We start from the raw sequence: 20,234 nt of genomic DNA on the forward strand, positions 1-20,234 counted from the left end.
GACGCCACATGTTAAATCCAATACTTTTTTTTATTGATTTTCTTTAACCTTTTATTTCACAAGGCAAGTCAGTTTTAAGAACAAATTCTTATTTACAATGACGGCCTATCGATCAGTGTAGATGAAGGGGGAGGAGACATGTAGATGAAGGGGGAGGAGACATGTAGATGAAGGGGGAGGAGACGGGTTAAAGAAGGATTTTTTAGCCTTGAGACATGGGTTGTGTGTGTGTGTGTGTCATTCAGAGGGTGAATGGGCAGGACAAAAGATTGAAGTGCCTTTGAACCGGGTAGTAGTAGGTGCCAGGGCGCACCGGTTAGTGTCAAGAACTGCAGCGCTGCTGGGTTTTTAAAGCTCAACAGTATATCAAGAATGGTCCACCACCCAAAGGACATCCAGCCAACTTGACACATCTGTGGGAAGTGTTGGAGTCGACATGGGCCAGCATCCCTGTGGAAGGCTTTCAACACCTTGTAGAGTCCATGACCCGACGAATTGAGGCTCCTCCCCCTCTCCCTCCCTAGTCCTTCTATCCTCAGTCTGCCACACTCCCTCTCCCCCTCTCCTCCCTCTCCCCCCTCTCCCTCCATCTCCTCCCTCCCTCCCTCTCTCTGTCCTTCTTCTACCTCTTTCCCTGCCTCTTTCCCCCTCTCCTCTGTCCCTCCATCTCTTCCTCTCCTCCGTCCCCCTCTCCTCCCTACCTTCCTCTCTTCCTCTCCTCCCTCTTCCTCACCTCCGTCCCCCTCTCCTCCCCCTCTTCCTCTAGTCCCTCCCTCTCCTCCCTCCCTTCCTCCCTCCTTCTCTTCCTCTCCTCCCTCCCTTCCTCTCTCCCTCTATCCATCCATCTCTCTCCTCCCTTCCTCCCTCCTTCTCTTCCTCTCCTCCCTCCCTTCCTCTCTCCCTCTATCCATCCATCTCTCTCCTCCCTTCCTCCCTCCTTCTCTTCCTCTCCTCCCTCCCTTCCTCTCTCCCTCTATCCATCCATCTCTCTCCTCCCTTCCTCCCTCCTTCTCTTCCTCTCCTCCCTCCCTTCCTCTCTCCCTCTATCCATCCATCTCCCTCCTCCCTTCCTCCCTCCTTCTCTTCCTCTCCTCCCTCCCTTCCTCTTTCCCTCTATCCATCCATCCCTCTCCTCCCTTCCTCCCTCCTTCTCTTCCTCTCCTCCCTCCCTTCCTATTTCCATCTATCCATCCATCTCTCTCCTCCCTCCCTCCCTCCGTCAAGTTGCCTTGCCGATGATGAGGATACTCATGAGGAAGACCATGATGAAGAAGATCCACATGAAGAACCGGTCCATCACCTTGGCAACCTTCTTCCACTCCGCCCCTTTAGCACACGTAGCCCGTTGCTCCCGGAAACAGTTGGCGATGTACTGAATGTTATACACCACCTAGAGGAGAGGGAGGGAGGAGGAGGATGGAGGAGAGATGAGAAACAGTTGGCGATGTACTGAATGTTATACACCACCTAGAAGAGAGGGAGGGAGGAGAGGGAGGGAGGAGAGATGAGAAACAGTTGGCAATGTACTGAATGTTATACACCACCTAGAAGAGAGGGAGGGAGGAGAGGGAGGGAGGAGGGGGAGGGAGGAGAGAGATAGGAAGGGAGAGGGAGGGAGGGAGGGAGGGAGGGAGGGAGGGAGGGAGGGAGGGAGGGAGGGAGGGAGGGAGGGAGGGAGGGAGGGAGGGAGGGAGGGGGTTCAGGAGAGGAAGGAGAGAGGGTTCAGGCGAGGAATGAGAGAGGGAGGGAGAGGAAGGAGAGAGGGGTGAGAGGATTGAGAGAGGGAGGGAGAGGAAGGAGAGAGGGTTCAGGAGAGGAAGGAGAGAGTTCAGGAGAGGAAGGAGAGAGGGAGGGAGAGGAAGGAGAGAGGGAGGGAGAGGAAGGAGAGAGGGGTGAGAGGAAGGAGAGAGGGGTGAGAGGAATGAGAGAGGGAGGGAGAGGAAAGAGAGAGGGTTCAGGAGAGGAAGGAGAGAGGGAGGGAGAGGGAGAGAGAGGGAGGGAGAGGAAGGAGAGAGAGAGGGAGAGGAAGGAGAGAGGGAGCGAGAGGAAGGAGAGAGGAAGGAGAGAGGGAGGGAGAGAGGGAGAGGAAGGAGAGGGGGAGGGAGAGGAAGGAGAGAGGGAGGGAGAGAGAGGGAGAGAGAGAGAGAGGGAGAGGAAGGAGAGGGGGAGGGAGAGGAAGGAGAGAGGGAGGGAGAGAGAGGGATGGGGAAGGAGAGATGAGAAACAGTTTGAAATGTATTGGATCTTATAGACCACCTAGAAGAGAGGGATGGGGAGGAGAGAGAGAGAGAGAGAGAGAGAGAGAGAGAGAGAGAGAGAGAGAGAGACAGAGAGAGACAGAGAGAGAGACAGAGAGTGAGAGAGAGACAGAGAGAGAGACAGAAAGAGAGACAGAGAGAGAGAGAGAGACAGAGAGAGAGACAGAGAGAGAGAGCGAGACAGAGAGAGAGACAGAGAGAGAGACAGAGAGAGAGAGCGAGACAGAGAGAGAGACAGAGAGAGAGACAGAGAGAGAGAGGGAGGGAGGGAGGGAGGGAGGGAGGGAGGGAGGGAGAGAGAGAGAGAGAGAGAGAGACAGAGAGAGAGAGAGACAGAGAGAGACAGAGAGAGAGAGGAGAGGCACAGCTTGATAAATCCTGACTGTGTGATGCAGTGGGCATTAGTCACCTGTTTGTGGTGTGGGCAGGGGCAGGAGCAGGCTGGGGCCGAGGCTGGGTTGAGGTGCTTCTCCTTGGGGTAAGGCAGCGGCTCATTCAGCCCACCATTCTGGAGGTTCCCTGGAGGTGGTGCCTGATAGTCCAGCTCCTCTCTCCCGATGTGGTGGTAATGTCTCAGGGGCTCCCTCTTCTCCTCGCCCCCTTCCCCCTTGGAGGTCTGGCTCGGGTTGCTGTGATGGTTCTGGTTACTACGGTTACTGTAATGATCGTCGCGGTGACCGCCGTTAGCGTAGCGACAGTTGTCGAGGTGATTTTGATGGGTGCTGTGGTGGTTTTGGAGGTGCCCATTGCCGTACTGGTACGGACCGAGGCGATGGCAGTCGTCTTGGTAACAGCCGCCGTCATGGTAGAGGTCGTCGTGGTAATGGTTCCGTGCCAGGGCGGAGTTGCCCGACATTGGTTCCTCACTGTAGAGAGGTGTCCTCTCACTCTCTGGTGTAGTGCAGTTCTCCCCCACCTCGTATACAAACAGGATCTTAGACATGTAGTCAATGATGAGTACCTGGGAACACGAACACACACACACACACACACACACACACACACACACACACACACACACACACACACACACACACACACACACACACACACACACACACACACACACACACACACACACACACACACACACACACACACACACACACACACACACACACACACACACACACACACACACACACACACACACACACACACAGTGTCACAGAGATAGAGACATACAGTAAACACACACACACACAGTGACACAGAGCTCCAGACTTTGCCCTACCTTGGCCCAGTGAGGAACAGGCTTGGCCTACCTTGGCCCAGTGAGGAACAGACTTGGCCCTACCTTGGCCCGGTGAGGAACAGGCTTGGCCTACCTTGGCCCAGTGAGGAACAGGCTTGGCCTACCTTGGCCCAGTGAGGAACAGGCTTGGCCTACCTTGGCCCAGTGAGGAACAGGCTTGGCCCTACCTTGGCCCAGTGAGGAACAGGCTTGGCCTACCTTGGCCCAGTGAGGAACAGGCTTGGCCTACCTTGGCCCAGTGAGGAACAGGCTTGGCCCTACCTTGGCCCAGTGAGGAACAAGTTTGGCCTACCTTGGCCCAGTGAGGAACAGGCTTGGCCCTACCTTGGCCCAGTGAGGAACAGGCTTGACCCTACCTTGGCCCGGTGAGGAACAGGCTTGACCCTACCTTGGCCCAGTGAGGAACAGGCTTGGCCCTACCTTGGCCCAGTGAGGAACAGGCTTGGCCCTACCTTGGCCCAGTGAGGAACAGGCTTGACCCTACCTTGGCCCGGTGAGGAACAGGCTTGACCCTACCTTGGCCCAGTGAGGAACAGGCTTGACCCTACCTTGACCCAGTGAGGAACAGGCTTGACCCTACCTTGGCCCAGTGAGGAACAGGCTTGGCCCTACCTTGGCCCGGTGAGGAACAGGCTTGGCCCTACCTTGGCCCAGTGAGGAACAGGCTTGGCCTACCTTGGCCCAGTGAGGAACAGGCTTGGCCTACCTTGGCCCAGTGAGGAACAGGCTTGGCCCTACCTTGGCCCATTGAGGAACATGCTTGGCCTACCTTGGCCCGGTGAGGAACAGGCTTGGCCCTACCTTGGCCCAGTGAGGAACAGGCTTGGCCCTACCTTGGCCCAGTGAGGAACAGGCTTGGCCCTACCTTGGCCCAGTGAGGAACAGGCTTGGCCCTACCTTGGCCCAGTGAGGAACAGGCTTGACCCTACCTTGGCCCAGTGAGGAACAGGCTTGGCCTACCTTGGCCCAGTGAGGAACAGGCTTGGCCTACCTTGGCCCAGTGAGAAACAGGCTTGGCCCTACCTTGGCCCAGTGGGAACAGGCTTGGCCCTACCTTGGCCCAGTGAGGAACAGGCTTGGCCCTACCTTGGCCCAGTGAGGAACAGGCTTGGCCTACCTTGGCCCAGTGAGGAACAGGCTTGGCCTACCTTGGCCCAGTGAGGAACAGGCTTGACCCTACCTTGACCCAGTGAGGAACAGGCTTGACCCTACCTTGGCCCAGTGAGGAACAGGCTTGGCCCTACCTTGGCCCAGTGAGGAACAGGCTTGGCCTACCTTGGCCCAGTGAGGAACAGGCTTGGCCCTACCTTGGCCCAGTGAGGAACAGGCTTGGCCTACCTTGGCCCAGTGAGGAACAGGCTTGGCCTACCTTGGCCCAGTGAGGAACAGGCTTGGCCTACCTTGGCCCAGTGAGGAACAGGCTTGGCCTACCTTGGCCCAGTGAGGAACAGGCTTGGCCTACCTTGGCCCAGTGAGGAACAGGCTTGGCCTACCTTGGCCCAGTGAGGAACAGGCTTGGCCCTACCTTGGCCCGGTGAGGAACAGGCTTGGCCTACCTTGGCCCAGTGAGGAACAGGCTTGGCCTACCTTGGCCCAGTGAGGAACAGGCTTGGCCCTACCTTGGCCCAGTGAGGAACAGGCTTGGCCTACCTTGGCCCAGTGAGGAACAGGCTTGGCCTACCTTGGCCCAGTGAGGAACAGGCTTGGCCCTACCTTGGCCCAGTGAGGAACAAGTTTGGCCTACCTTGGCCCAGTGAGGAACAGGCTTGGCCCTACCTTGGCCCAGTGAGGAACAGGCTTGACCCTACCTTGGCCCGGTGAGGAACAGGCTTGACCCTACCTTGGCCCAGTGAGGAACAGGCTTGGCCCTACCTTGGCCCAGTGAGGAACAGGCTTGGCCCTACCTTGGCCCAGTGAGGAACAGGCTTGACCCTACCTTGGCCCGGTGAGGAACAGGCTTGACCTTACCTTGGCCCAGTGAGGAACAGGCTTGACCCTACCTTGACCCAGTGAGGAACAGGCTTGACCCTACCTTGGCCCAGTGAGGAACAGGCTTGGCCCTACCTTGGCCCAGTGAGGAACAGGCTTGGCCCTACCTTGGCCCAGTGAGGAACAGGCTTGGCCTACCTTGGCCCAGTGAGGAACAGGCTTGGCCTACCTTGGCCCAGTGAGGAACAGGCTTGGCCCTACCTTGGCCCATTGAGGAACATGCTTGGCCTACCTTGGCCCAGTGAGGAACAGGCTTGGCCCTACCTTGGCCCAGTGAGGAACAGGCTTGGCCCTACCTTGGCCCAGTGAGGAACAGGCTTGGCCCTACCTTGGCCCAGTGAGGAACAGGCTTGGCCCTACCTTGGCCCAGTGAGGAACAGGCTTGACCCTACCTTGGCCCAGTGAGGAACAGGCTTGGCCTACCTTGGCCCAGTGAGGAACAGGCTTGGCCTACCTTGGCCCAGTGAGAAACAGGCTTGGCCTACCTTGGCCCAGTGAGGAACAGGCTTGGCCTATCTTGGCCCAGTGAGGAACAGGCTTGGCCCTACCTTGGCCCAGTGAGGAACAAGTTTGGCCTACCTTGGCCCAGTGAGGAACAGGCTTGGCCCTACCTTGGCCCAGTGAGGAACAGGCTTGACCCTACCTTGGCCCGGTGAGGAACAGGCTTGACCCTACCTTGGCCCAGTGAGGAACAGGCTTGGCCCTACCTTGGCCCAGTGAGGAACAGGCTTGGCCCTACCTTGGCCCAGTGAGGAACAGGCTTGACCCTACCTTGGCCCGGTGAGGAACAGGCTTGACCCTACCTTGGCCCAGTGAGGAACAGGCTTGACCCTACCTTGACCCAGTGAGGAACAGGCTTGACCCTACCTTGGCCCAGTGAGGAACAGGCTTGGCCCTACCTTGGCCCAGTGAGGAACAGGCTTGGCCCTACCTTGGCCCAGTGAGGAACAGGCTTGGCCTACCTTGGCCCAGTGAGGAACAGGCTTGGCCTACCTTGGCCCAGTGAGGAACAGGCTTGGCCCTACCTTGGCCCATTGAGGAACATGCTTGGCCTACCTTGGCCCAGTGAGGAACAGGCTTGGCCCTACCTTGGCCCAGTGAGGAACAGGCTTGGCCCTACCTTGGCCCAGTGAGGAACAGGCTTGGCCCTACCTTGGCCCAGTGAGGAACAGGCTTGGCCCTACCTTGGCCCAGTGAGGAACAGGCTTGACCCTACCTTGGCCCAGTGAGGAACAGGCTTGGCCTACCTTGGCCCAGTGAGGAACAGGCTTGGCCTACCTTGGCCCAGTGAGAAACAGGCTTGGCCCTACCTTGGCCCAGTGGGAACAGGCTTGGCCCTACCTTGGCCCAGTGAGGAACAGGCTTGGCCCTACCTTGGCCCAGTGAGGAACAGGCTTGGCCTACCTTGGCCCAGTGAGGAACAGGCTTGGCCTACCTTGGCCCAGTGAGGAACAGGCTTGGCCTACCTTGGCCCAGTGAGGAACAGGCTTGGCCTACCTTGGCCCAGTGAGGAACAGGCTTGGCCTACCTTGGCCCAGTGAGGAACAGGTTTGGCCTACCTTGGCCCAGTGAGGAACAGGCTTGGCCCTACCTTGGCCCAGTGAGGAACAGGCTTGACCCTACCTTGGCCCGGTGAGGAACAGGCTTGACCCTACCTTGGCCCAGTGAGGAACAGGCTTGACCCTACCTTGACCCAGTGAGGAACAGGCTTGACCCTACCTTGGCCCAGTGAGGAACAGGCTTGGCCTACCTTGGCCCAGTGAGGAACAGGCTTGGCCTACCTTGGCCCAGTGAGGAACAGGCTTGGCCTACCTTGGCCCAGTGAGAAACAGGCTTGGCCCTACCTTGGCCCAGTGGGAACAGGCTTGGCCCTACCTTGGCCCAGTGAGGAACAGGCTTGGCCCTACCTTGGCCCAGTGAGGAACAGGCTTGGCCTACCTTGGCCCAGTGAGGAACAGGCTTGGCCTACCTTGGCCCAGTGGGAACAGGCTTGGCCCTACCTTGGCCCAGTGAGGAACAGGCTTGGCCCTACCTTGGCCCAGTGAGGAACAGGCTTGGCCTACCTTGGCCCAGTGAGGAACAGGCTTGGCCTACCTTGGCCCAGTGAGGAACAGGCTTGGCCTACCTTGGCCCAGTGAGGAACAGGCTTGGCCTACCTTGGCCCAGTGAGGAACAGGCTTGGCCTACCTTGGCCCAGTGAGGAACAGGCTTGGCCTACCTTGGCCCAGTGAGGAACAGGCTTGACCCTACCTTGGCCCAGTGAGGAACAGGCTTGACCCTACCTTGGCCCGGTGAGGAACAGGCTTGGCCCTACCTTGGCCCAGTGAGGAACAGGCTTGGCCTACCTTGGCCCAGTGAGGAACAGGCTTGGCCCTACCTTGGCCCAGTGAGGAACAGGCTTGGCCTACCTTGGCCCAGTGAGGAACAGGCTTGGCCTACCTTGGCCCAGTGAGGAACAGGCTTGGCCCTACCTTGGCCCAGTGAGGAACAGGTTTGGCCTACCTTGGCCCAGTGAGGAACAGGCTTGGCCCTACCTTGGCCCAGTGAGGAACAGGCTTGACCCTACCTTGGCCCGGTGAGGAACAGGCTTGACCCTACCTTGGCCCAGTGAGGAACAGGCTTGGCCCTACCTTGGCCCAGTGAGGAACAGGCTTGGCCCTACCTTGGCCCAGTGAGGAACAGGCTTGACCCTACCTTGGCCCGGTGAGGAACAGGCTTGACCCTACCTTGGCCCAGTGAGGAACAGGCTTGACCCTACCTTGGCCCAGTGAGGAACAGGCTTGACCCTACCTTGGCCCAGTGAGGAACAGGCTTGGCCCTACCTTGGCCCAGTAAGGAACAGGCTTGGCCCTACCTTGGCCCAGTGAGGAACAGGCTTGGCCCTACCTTGGCCCAGTGAGGAACAGGCTTGGCCCTACCTTGGCCCAGTGAGGAACAGGCTTGGCCCTACCTTGGCCCAGTGAGGAACAGGCTTGGCCCTACCTTGGCCCAGTGAGGAACAGGCTTGGCCCTACCTTGGCCCAGTGAGGAACAGGCTTGGCCCTACCTTGGCCCAGTGAGGAACAGGCTTGACCCTACCTTGGCCCAGTGAGGAACAGGCTTGGCCCTACCTTGGCCCAGTGAGGAACAGGCTTGGCCCTACCTTGGCCCATTGAGGAAAAGGCTTGGCCCTACCTTGGCCCAGTGAGGAACAGGCTTGGCCCTACCTTGGCCCAGTGAGGAACAGGCTTGGCCCTACCTTGGCCCAGTTAGGAACAGGCTTGACCCTTCCTTGGCCCAGTGAGGAACAGGCTTGGCCCTACCTTGGCCCAGTGAGGAACAGGCTTGGCCCTACCTTGGCCCAGTGAGGAACAGGCTTGGCCCTACCTTGGCCCAGTGAGGAACAGGCTTGGCCCTACCTTGGCCCAGAGAGGAACAGGCTTGGCCCTACCTTGGCCCGGTGAGGAACAGACTTGGCCTACCTTGGCCCAGTGAGGAACAGGCTTGGCCCTACCTTGGCCCAGTCAGGAACAGGCTTGGCCCTACCTTGGCCCAGTGAGGAACAGGCTTGACCCTACCTTGGCCCAGTGAGGAACAGGCTTGACTCTTCCTTGGCCCAGTGAGGAACAGGCTTGGCCCTACCTTGGCCCAGTGAGGAACAGGCTTGGCCCTACCTTGGCCCAGTGAGGAACAGGCTTGACCCTACCTTGGCCCAGTGAGGAACAGGCTTAGCCCTACCTTGGCCCAGTGAGGAACAGGCTTGGCCTACCTTGGCTCAGTGAGGAAAAGGTTGGCCCTACCTTGGCCCAGTGAGGAACAGGCTTGGCCCTACCTTGGCCCAGTGAGGAACAGGCTTGGCCCTACCTTGGCCCAGTGAGGAACAGGCTTGACCCTACCTTGGCCCAGTGAGGAACAGGCTTGGCCCTACCTTGGCCCGGTGAGGAACAGGCTTGGCCTACCTTGGCCCAGCGAGGAACAGGCTTGGCCTACCTTGGCCCATTGAGGAACAGGCTTGGCCTACCTTGGCCCAGTGAGGAACAGGTTTGGCCCACCTTGGCCCAGTGAGGAACAGGCTTGGCCCTACCTTGGCCCAGTGAGGAACAGGCTTGGCCCTACCTTGGCCCAGTGAGGAACAGGCTTGGCCTACCTTGGCCCAGTGAGGAACAGGCTTGGCCTACCTTGGCCCAGTGAGGAACAGGTTTGGCCCACCTTGGCCCAGTGAGGAACAGGCTTGGCCCTACCTTGGCCCAGTGAGGAACAGGCTTGGCCCACCTTGGCCGAGTGAGGAACAGGCTTGGCCTACCTTGGCCCATTGAGGAACAGGCTTGGCCTACCTTGGCCCAGTGAGGAACAGGCTTGGCCCTACCTTGGCCCAGTGAGGAACAGGCTTGACCCTACCTTGGCCCAGTGAGGAACAGGCTTGACCCTACCTTGGCCCAGTGAGGAACAGGCTTGGCCCTACCTTGGCCCAGTAAGGAACAGGCTTGGCCCTACCTTGGCCCAGTGAGGAACAGGCTTGGCCCTACCTTGGCCCAGTGAGGAACAGGCTTGGCCCTACCTTGGCCCTGTGAGGAACAGGCTTGGCCCTACCTTGGCCCAGTGAGGAACAGGCTTGGCCCTACCTTGGCCCAGTGAGGAACAGGCTTGGCCCTACCTTGGCCCAGTGAGGAACAGGCTTGGCCCTACCTTGGCCCAGTGAGGAACAGGCTTGGCCCTACCTTGGCCCAGTGAGGAACAGGCTTGGCCCTACCTTGGCCCAGTGAGGAACAGGCTTGGCCCTACCTTGGCCCATTGAGGAAAAGGCTTGGCCCTACCTTGGCCCAGTGAGGAACAGGCTTGGCCCTACCTTGGCCCAGTGAGGAACAGGCTTGGCCCTACCTTGGCCCAGTGAGGAACAGGCTTGACCCTTCCTTGGCCCAGTGAGGAACAGGCTTGGCCCTACCTTGGCCCAGTGAGGAACAGGCTTGGCCCTACCTTGGCCCAGTGAGGAACAGGCTTGGCCCTACCTTGGCCCAGTGAGGAACAGGCTTGGCCCTACCTTGGCCCAGAGAGGAACAGGCTTGGCCCTACCTTGGCCCGGTGAGGAACAGACTTGGCCTACCTTGGCCCAGTGAGGAACAGGCTTGGCCCTACCTTGGCCCAGTCAGGAACAGGCTTGGCCCTACCTTGGCCCAGTGAGGAACAGGCTTGACCCTACCTTGGCCCAGTGAGGAACAGGCTTGACTCTTCCTTGGCCCAGTGAGGAACAGGCTTGGCCCTACCTTGGCCCAGTGAGGAACAGGCTTGGCCCTACCTTGGCCCAGTGAGGAACAGGCTTGACCCTACCTTGGCCCAGTGAGGAACAGGCTTAGCCCTACCTTGGCCCAGTGAGGAACAGGCTTGGCCTACCTTGGCTCAGTGAGGAAAAGGTTGGCCCTACCTTGGCCCAGTGAGGAACAGGCTTGGCCCTACCTTGGCCCAGTGAGGAACAGGCTTGGCCCTACCTTGGCCCAGTGAGGAACAGGCTTGACCCTACCTTGGCCCAGTGAGGAACAGGCTTGGCCCTACCTTGGCCCGGTGAGGAACAGGCTTGGCCTACCTTGGCCCAGCGAGGAACAGGCTTGGCCTACCTTGGCCCATTGAGGAACAGGCTTGGCCTACCTTGGCCCAGTGAGGAACAGGTTTGGCCCACCTTGGCCCAGTGAGGAACAGGCTTGGCCCTACCTTGGCCCAGTGAGGAACAGGCTTGGCCCTACCTTGGCCCAGTGAGGAACAGGCTTGGCCTACCTTGGCCCAGTGAGGAACAGGCTTGGCCTACCTTGGCCCAGTGAGGAACAGGTTTGGCCCACCTTGGCCCAGTGAGGAACAGGCTTGGCCCTACCTTGGCCCAGTGAGGAACAGGCTTGGCCCACCTTGGCCGAGTGAGGAACAGGCTTGGCCTACCTTGGCCCATTGAGGAACAGGCTTGGCCTACCTTGGCCCAGTGAGGAACAGGTTTGGCCCACCTTGGCCCAGTGAGGAACAGGCTTGGCCCTACCTTGGCCCAGTGAGGAACAGGCTTGGCCCTACCTTGGCCCAGTGAGGAACAGGCTTGGCCCTACCTTGGCCCAGTGAGGAACAGGCTTGGCCCTACCTTGGCCCAGTGAGGAACAGGCTTGGCCCTACCTTGGCCCAGTGAGGAACAGGCTTGGCCCTACCTTGGCCCAGTGAGGAACAGGCTTGGCCCTACCTTGGCCCAGTGAGGAACAGGCTTGACCCTACCTTGGCCCAGTGAGGAACAGGCTTGGCCCTACCTTGGCCCAGTGAGGAACAGGCTTGGCCCTACCTTGGCCCATTGAGGAAAAGGCTTGGCCCTACCTTGGCCCAGTGAGGAACAGGCTTGGCCCTACCTTGGCCCAGTGAGGAACAGGCTTGGCCCTACCTTGGCCCAGTGAGGAACAGGCTTGACCCTTCCTTGGCCCAGTGAGGAACAGGCTTGGCCCTACCTTGGCCCAGTGAGGAACAGGCTTGGCCCTACCTTGGCCCAGTGAGGAACAGGCTTGGCCCTACCTTGGCCCAGTGAGGAACAGGCTTGGCCCACCTTGGCCGAGTGAGGAACAGGCTTGGCCTACCTTGGCCCATTGAGGAACAGGCTTGGCCTACCTTGGCCCAGTGAGGAACAGGCTTGGCCCTACCTTGGCCCAGTGAGGAACAGGCTTGACCCTACCTTGGCCCAGTGAGGAACAGGCTTGACCCTACCTTGGCCCAGTGAGGAACAGGCTTGACCCTACCTTGGCCCAGTGAGGAACAGGCTTAGCCCTACCTTGGCCCAGTGAGGAACAGGCTTGGCCTACCTTGGCTCAGTGAGGAAAAGGTTGGCCCTACCTTGGCCCAGTGAGGAACAGGCTTGGCCCTACCTTGGCCCAGTGAGGAACAGGCTTGGCCCTACCTTGGCCCAGTGAGGAACAGGCTTGACCCTACCTTGGCCCAGTGAGGAACAGGCTTGGCCCTACCTTGGCCCGGTGAGGAACAGGCTTGGCCTACCTTGGCCCAGCGAGGAACAGGCTTGGCCTACTTTGGCCCATTGAGGAACAGGCTTGGCCTACCTTGGCCCAGTGAGGAACAGGTTTGGCCCACCTTGGCCCAGTGAGGAACAGGCTTGGCCCTACCTTGGCCCAGTGAGGAACAGGCTTGGCCCTACCTTGGCCCAGTGAGGAACAGGCTTGGCCTACCTTGGCCCAGTGAGGAACAGGCTTGGCCTACCTTGGCCCAGTGAGGAACAGGTTTGGCCCACCTTGGCCCAGTGAGGAACAGGCTTGGCCCTACCTTGGCCCAGTGAGGAACAGGCTTGGCCCACCTTGGCCGAGTGAGGAACAGGCTTGGCCTACCTTGGCCCATTGAGGAACAGGCTTGGCCTACCTTGGCCCAGTGAGGAACAGGCTTGGCCCTACCTTGGCCCAGTGAGGAACAGGCTTGACCCTACCTTGGCCCAGTGAGGAACAGGCTTGACCCTACCTTGGCCCAGTGAGGAACAGGCTTGGCCCTACCTTGGCCCAGTAAGGAACAGGCTTGGCCCTACCTTGGCCCAGTGAGGAACAGGCTTGGCCCTACCTTGGCCCAGTGAGGAACAGGCTTGGCCCTACCTTGGCCCAGTGAGGAACAGGCTTGGCCCTACCTTGGCCCAGTGAGGAACAGGCTTGGCCCTACCTTGGCCCAGTGAGGAACAGGCTTGGCCCTACCTTGGCCCAGTGAGGAACAGGCTTGGCCCTACCTTGGCCCAGTGAGGAACAGGCTTGGCCCTACCTTGGCCCAGTGAGGAACAGGCTTGACCCTACCTTGGCCCAGTGAGGAACAGGCTTGGCCCTACCTTGGCCCAGTGAGGAACAGGCTTGGCCCTACCTTGGCCCATTGAGGAAAAGGCTTGGCCCTACCTTGGCCCAGTGAGGAACAGGCTTGGCCCTACCTTGGCCCAGTGAGGAACAGGCTTGGCCCTACCTTGGCCCAGTGAGGAACAGGCTTGACCCTTCCTTGGCCCAGTGAGGAACAGGCTTGGCCCTACCTTGGCCCAGTGAGGAACAGGCTTGGCCCTACCTTGGCCCAGTGAGGAACAGGCTTGGCCCTACCTTGGCCCAGTGAGGAACAGGCTTGGCCCTACCTTGGCCCAGAGAGGAACAGGCTTGGCCCTACCTTGGCCCGGTGAGGAACAGACTTGGCCTACCTTGGCCCAGTGAGGAACAGGCTTGGCCCTACCTTGGCCCAGTCAGGAACAGGCTTGGCCCTACCTTGGCCCAGTGAGGAACAGGCTTGACCCTACCTTGGCCCAGTGAGGAACAGGCTTGACTCTTCCTTGGCCCAGTGAGGAACAGGCTTGGCCCTACCTTGGCCCAGTGAGGAACAGGCTTGGCCCTACCTTGGCCCAGTGAGGAACAGGCTTGACCCTACCTTGGCCCAGTGAGGAACAGGCTTAGCCCTACCTTGGCCCAGTGAGGAACAGGCTTGGCCTACCTTGGCTCAGTGAGGAAAAGGTTGGCCCTACCTTGGCCCAGTGAGGAACAGGCTTGGCCCTACCTTGGCCCAGTGAGGAACAGGCTTGGCCCTACCTTGGCCCAGTGAGGAACAGGCTTGACCCTACCTTGGCCCAGTGAGGAACAGGCTTGGCCCTACCTTGGCCCGGTGAGGAACAGGCTTGGCCTACCTTGGCCCAGCGAGGAACAGGCTTGGCCTACCTTGGCCCATTGAGGAACAGGCTTGGCCTACCTTGGCCCAGTGAGGAACAGGTTTGGCCCACCTTGGCCCAGTGAGGAACAGGCTTGGCCCTACCTTGGCCCAGTGAGGAACAGGCTTGGCCCTACCTTGGCCCAGTGAGGAACAGGCTTGGCCTACCTTGGCCCAGTGAGGAACAGGCTTGGCCTACCTTGGCCCAGTGAGGAACAGGTTTGGCCCACCTTGGCCCAGTGAGGAACAGGCTTGGCCCTACCTTGGCCCAGTGAGGAACAGGCTTGGCCCACCTTGGCCGAGTGAGGAACAGGCTTGGCCTACCTTGGCCCATTGAGGAACAGGCTTGGCCTACCTTGGCCCAGTGAGGAACAGGTTTGGCCCACCTTGGCCCAGTGAGGAACAGGCTTGGCCCTACCTTGGCCCAGTGAGGAACAGGCTTGGCCCTACCTTGGCCCAGTGAGGAACAGGCTTGGCCCTACCTTGGCCCAGTGAGGAACAGGCTTGGTCTACCTTGGCCCAGTGAGGAACAGGCTTGGCCCTACCTTGCCCCAGTGAGGAACAGGCTTGACCCTACCTTGGCCCAGTGAGGAACAGGCTTGGCCCTACCTTGGCCCAGTGAGGAACAGGCTTGACCCTACCTTGGCCCAGTGAGGAACAGGCTTGGCCCTACCTTGGCCCAGAGAGGAACAGGCTTGGCCCTACCTTGGCCCGGTGAGGAACAGACTTGGCCTACCTTGGCCCAGTGAGGAACAGGCTTGGCCCTACCTTGGCCCAGTCAGGAACAGGCTTGGCCCTACCTTGGCCCAGTGAGGAACAGGCTTGACCCTACCTTGGCCCAGTGAGGAACAGGCTTGACTCTTCCTTGGCCCAGTGAGGAACAGGCTTGGCCCTACCTTGGCCCAGTGAGGAACAGGCTTGGCCCTACCTTGGCCCAGTGAGGAACAGGCTTGACCCTACCTTGGCCCAGTGAGGAACAGGCTTAGCCCTACCTTGGCCCAGTGAGGAACAGGCTTGGCCTACCTTGGCTCAGTGAGGAAAAGGTTGGCCCTACCTTGGCCCAGTGAGGAACAGGCTTGGCCCTACCTTGGCCCAGTGAGGAACAGGCTTGGCCCTACCTTGGCCCAGTGAGGAACAGGCTTGACCCTACCTTGGCCCAGTGAGGAACAGGCTTGGCCCTACCTTGGCCCGGTGAGGAACAGGCTTGGCCTACCTTGGCCCAGCGAGGAACAGGCTTGGCCTACCTTGGCCCATTGAGGAACAGGCTTGGCCTACCTTGGCCCAGTGAGGAACAGGTTTGGCCCACCTTGGCCCAGTGAGGAACAGGCTTGGCCCTACCTTGGCCCAGTGAGGAACAGGCTTGGCCCTACCTTGGCCCAGTGAGGAACAGGCTTGGCCTACCTTGGCCCAGTGAGGAACAGGCTTGGCCTACCTTGGCCCAGTGAGGAACAGGTTTGGCCCACCTTGGCCCAGTGAGGAACAGGCTTGGCCCTACCTTGGCCCAGTGAGGAACAGGCTTGGCCCACCTTGGCCGAGTGAGGAACAGGCTTGGCCTACCTTGGCCCATTGAGGAACAGGCTTGGCCTACCTTGGCCCAGTGAGGAACAGGTTTGGCCCACCTTGGCCCAGTGATGAACAGGCTTGGCCCTACCTTGGCCCAGTGAGGAACAGGCTTGGCCCTACCTTGGCCCAGTGAGGAACAGGCTTGGCCCTACCTTGGCCCAGTGAGGAACAGGCTTGGTCTACCTTGGCCCAGTGAGGAACAGGCTTGGCCCTACCTTGCCCCAGTGAGGAACAGGCTTGACCCTACCTTGGCCCAGTGAGGAACAGGCTTGGCCCTACCTTGGCCCAGTGAGGAACAGGCTTGGCCCTACCTTGGCCCAGTGAGGAACAGGCTTGGCCCTACCTTGGCCCAGTGAGGAACAGGCTTGACCCTACCTTGGCCCGGTGAGGAACAGGCTTGGCCTACCTTGGCCCAGTGAGGAACAGGCTTGGCCCTACCTTGGCCCAGTGAGGAACAGGCTTGACCCTACCTTGGCCCGGTGAGGAACAGGCTTGACCCTACCTTGGCCCGGTGAGGAACAGGCTTGGCCCTACCTTGGCCCAGTGAGGAACAGGCTTGACCCTACCTTGGCCCAGTGAGGAACAGGCTTGGCCCTACCTTGGCCCAGTGAGGAACAGGCTTGACCCTACCTTGGCCCAGTGAGGAACAGGCTTGGCCTACCTTGGCCCAGTGAGGAACAGGCTTGGCCCTACCTTGGCCCAGTGAGGAACAGGCTTGACCCTACCTTGGCCCGGTGAGGAACAGGCTTGGCCTACCTTGGCCCAGTGAGGAACAGGCTTGGCCCTACCTTGGCCCAGTGAGGAACAGGCTTGACCCTACCTTGGCCCGGTGAGGAACAGGCTTGACCCTACCTTGGCCCGGTGAGGAACAGGCTTGGCCCTACCTTGGCCCAGTGAGGAACAGGCTTGACCCTACCTTGGCCCAGTGAGGAACAGGCTTGGCCCTACCTTGGCCCAGTGAGGAACAGGCTTGACCCTACCTTGGCCCAGTGAGGAACAGGCTTGGCCCTACCTTGGCCCAGTGAGGAACAGGCTTGGCCCTACCTTGGCCCAGTGAGGAACAGGCTTGGCCCTACCTTGGCCCAGTGAGGAACAGGCTTGGCCTACCTTGGCCCAGTGAGGAACAGGCTTGGCCTACCTTGGCCCAGTGAGGAACAGGCTTGGCCTACCTTGGCCCAGTGAGGAACAGGCTTGGCCCTACCTTGGCCCAATGAGGAACAGGTTTGGCCCTACCTTGGCCCAGTGAGGAACAGGCTTGACCCTACCTTTGCCCAGTGAGGAACAGGCTTGGCCCTACCTTGGCCCAGTGAGGAACAGGCTTGGCCTACCTTGGCCCATTGAGGAACAGGCTTGGCCCTACCTTGGCCCAGTGAGGAACAGGCTTGGCCCTACCTTGGCCCAGTGAGGAACAGGCTTGGCCCTACCTTGGCCCAGTGAGGAACAGGCTTGGCCCTACCTTGGCCCAGTGAGGAACAGGCTTGGCCCTACCTTGGCCCAGTGAGGAACAGGTTTGGCCTCTGCACCACAGAAATGGATGTTCATGATGAAGATGGTCAGAGATGTCGAGGCCGTGATCATCGTCATCGTCGCTATGTAGTACTTCCCTGGAACACACACACACACACACACACACACACACACACACACACACACACACACAGTTAGTATACTCTCTGAGGCATCATATTATCACCTATATAGGGAACACTCTCTGATGGAGGCATCATATTATCACCTATATAGGGAACACTCTCTGAGGGAGGCATCATATTATCACCTATATAGGGAACACTCTCTGAGGCATCATATTATCACCTATATAGGGAACACTCTCAGAGGGAGGAATCATACTATCACCTATATAGGGAACACTCTGAGAGAGGCATCATATTATCACCTATATAGGGAACACTCTCAGAGGGAGGCGTCATGTTATCACCTATTTAGGGAACACTCTCTGAGGGAGGCATCATATTATCACCTATATAGGGAACACTCTCAGAGGGAGGCATCATATTATCACCTATATAGGGAACACTCTCTGAGGCATCATATTATCACCTATATAGGGAACACTCTCAGAGGGAGGCATCATATTATCACCTATATAGGGAACACTCTGAGGGAGGCATCATATTATCACCTATAATAGGAACACTCTCTGAGGCATCATATTATCACCCATATAGGGAACACTCTCAGAGGGAGGCATGATATTATCACCTATATAGGGAACACTCTCTGAGGGAGACATCATATTATCACCTATATAGGGAACACTCTCTGAGGGAGACATCATATTATCACCTATATAGGGAACACTCTCTGAGGGAGACATCATATTATCACCTATATAGGGAACACTCTCAGAGGGAGGCATCATATTATCATCTATATAGGGAACACTCTCAGAGGGAGGCATCATTTTATCACCTATATAGGGAACACTCTCTGAGGGAGGCATGATATTATCACCTATATAGGGAACACTCTCTGAGGGAGGCGTCATATTATCACCTATATAGGGAACACTCTCTGAGGGAGGCATCATATTATCACCTATATAGGGAACACTCTCTGAGGCATCATATTATCACTTATATAGGGAACACTCTCTGAGGGAGGCATCATATTATCACCTATATAGGGAACACTCTCTGAGGCATCATATTATCACTTATATAGGGAACACTCTCTGAGGGAGGCATCATATTATCACCTATATAGGGAACACTCTCAGAGGGAGGCATCATATTATCACCTATATAGGGAACACTCTCTGAGGCATCATATTATCACTTATATAGGGAACACTCTCTGATGGAGGCATCATATTATCACCTATATAGGGAACACTCTCTGAGGGAGGCATCATATTATCACCTATATAGGGAACACTCTCTGAGGGAGGCATGCTCTCTGCCACCATTAGTTGGAAGACAGTGAGGGCCAGTAGAACTGTCACGCCCAGAGAAACCTTCTCTCCTGAGTCAGCGGGCAGGTAGAAACCCAGGGGGGCTAGAACAACACAAACAAACAACAGCATTAAATAATATGACCAACGGTACAATGTAAACAACAACAATAAACAATACAATACAACCACAAACCCAGATGAGCTAGAACAGAAGAAACAACAGTCACCACAGAATCCTGCATCTCCTCTCAACGGCAACATGAACGTACCATAGAGATGGATAGAGGGGTCTAATAGTCCCAAAGCCTGCTATAGCAACATGAATGTACCATAGAGATGGATAGAGGGGTCTACCGCCCCAAAGCCTGCTGTAGCAACATGAACTATAGAGATGGATAGAGGGGTCTAATAGTCCCAAAGCCTGCTGTAGCAACATGAATGTACCATAGAGATGGATAGAGGGGTCTACCGCCCCAAAGCCTGCTGTAGCAACATGAATGTACCATAGAGATGGATAGAGGGGTCTACCGCCCCAAAGCCTGCTGTAGCAACATGAATGTACCATAGAGATGGATAGAGGGGTCTACCGCCCCAAAGCCTGCTTTAGCATCATGAATGTACCATAGAGATGGATAGAGGGGTCTACCGCCCCAAAGCCTGCTGTAGCAACATGAATGTACCATAGAGATGGATAGAGGGGTCTATCGCCCCAAAGCCTGCTGTAGCAACATGAATGTACCATAGAGATGGATAGAGGGGTCTACCGCCCCAAAGCCTGCTGTAGAATCATGAATGTACCATAGAGATGGATAGAGGGGTCTACCGCCCCAAAGCCTGCTATAGCAACATGAACTATAGAGATGGATAGAGGGGTCTAATAGTCCCAAAGCCTGCTGTAGCAACATGAATGTACCATAGAGATGGATAGAGGGGTCTACCGCCCCAAAGCCTGCTGTAGCAACATGAATGTACCATAGAGATGGATAGAGGGGTCTACCGCCCCAAAGCCTGCTGTAGCAACATGAATGTACCATAGAGATGGATAGAGGGGTCTACCGCCCCAAAGCCTGCTTTAGCATCATGAATGTACCATAGAGATGGATAGAGGGGTCTACCGCCCCAAAGCCTGCTGTAGCAACATGAATGTACCATAGAGATGGATAGAGGGGTCTACCGCCCCAAAGCCTGCTGTAGCAACATGAATGTACCATAGAGATGGATAGAGGGGTCTACCGCCCCAAAGCCTGCTGTAGAATCATGAATGTACCATAGAGATGGATAGAGGGGTCTACCGCCCCAAAGCCTGCTGTAGCAACATGAACGTACCATAGAGATGGATAGAGGGGTCTACCGCCCCAAAGCCTGCTGTAGCAACATGAATGTACCATAGAGATGGATAGAGGGGTCTATCGCCCCAAAGCCTGCTGTAGAATCATGAATGTACCATAGAGATGGATAGAGGGGTCTACCGCCCCAAAGCCTGCTGTAGCAACATGAACGTACCATAGAGATGGATAGAGGGGTCTACCGCCCCAAAGCCTGCTGTAGCAACATGAATGTACCATAGAGATGGATAGAGGGGTCTACCGCCCCAAAGCCT

The 20,234-nt window shown here is 57.9% G+C and overlaps 1 protein-coding gene across 1 annotated transcript in view; it reads right to left on the reverse strand.

The window, feature by feature from the left end:
* Nucleotides 1-789: 789 nt before the first annotated feature.
* LOC118936273 (neuronal acetylcholine receptor subunit alpha-9-I) overlaps nt 790-20,234 on the reverse strand; it is a 34,500-nt gene continuing 15,055 nt past the window's right edge. The window contains exons 6-9 of the mRNA XM_090211784.1: nt 18,601-18,735; nt 17,206-17,321; nt 2,668-3,219; nt 790-1,390 (exon numbers count right to left, since the gene is read on the reverse strand). Of these exons, the coding sequence (XP_090067910.1) occupies nt 1,220-1,390; nt 2,668-3,219; nt 17,206-17,321; nt 18,601-18,735 (974 nt within the window). The 3' untranslated portion in view covers nt 790-1,219. The remainder of the gene's footprint in view (nt 1,391-2,667; nt 3,220-17,205; nt 17,322-18,600; nt 18,736-20,234) is intronic.

Source organism: Oncorhynchus mykiss, chromosome 19, assembly GCF_057628025.1.
Source record: "Oncorhynchus mykiss isolate SJ-2025 chromosome 19, ASM5762802v1, whole genome shotgun sequence".
In the NCBI taxonomy this organism is placed as follows: domain Eukaryota; kingdom Metazoa; phylum Chordata; class Actinopteri; order Salmoniformes; family Salmonidae; genus Oncorhynchus; species Oncorhynchus mykiss.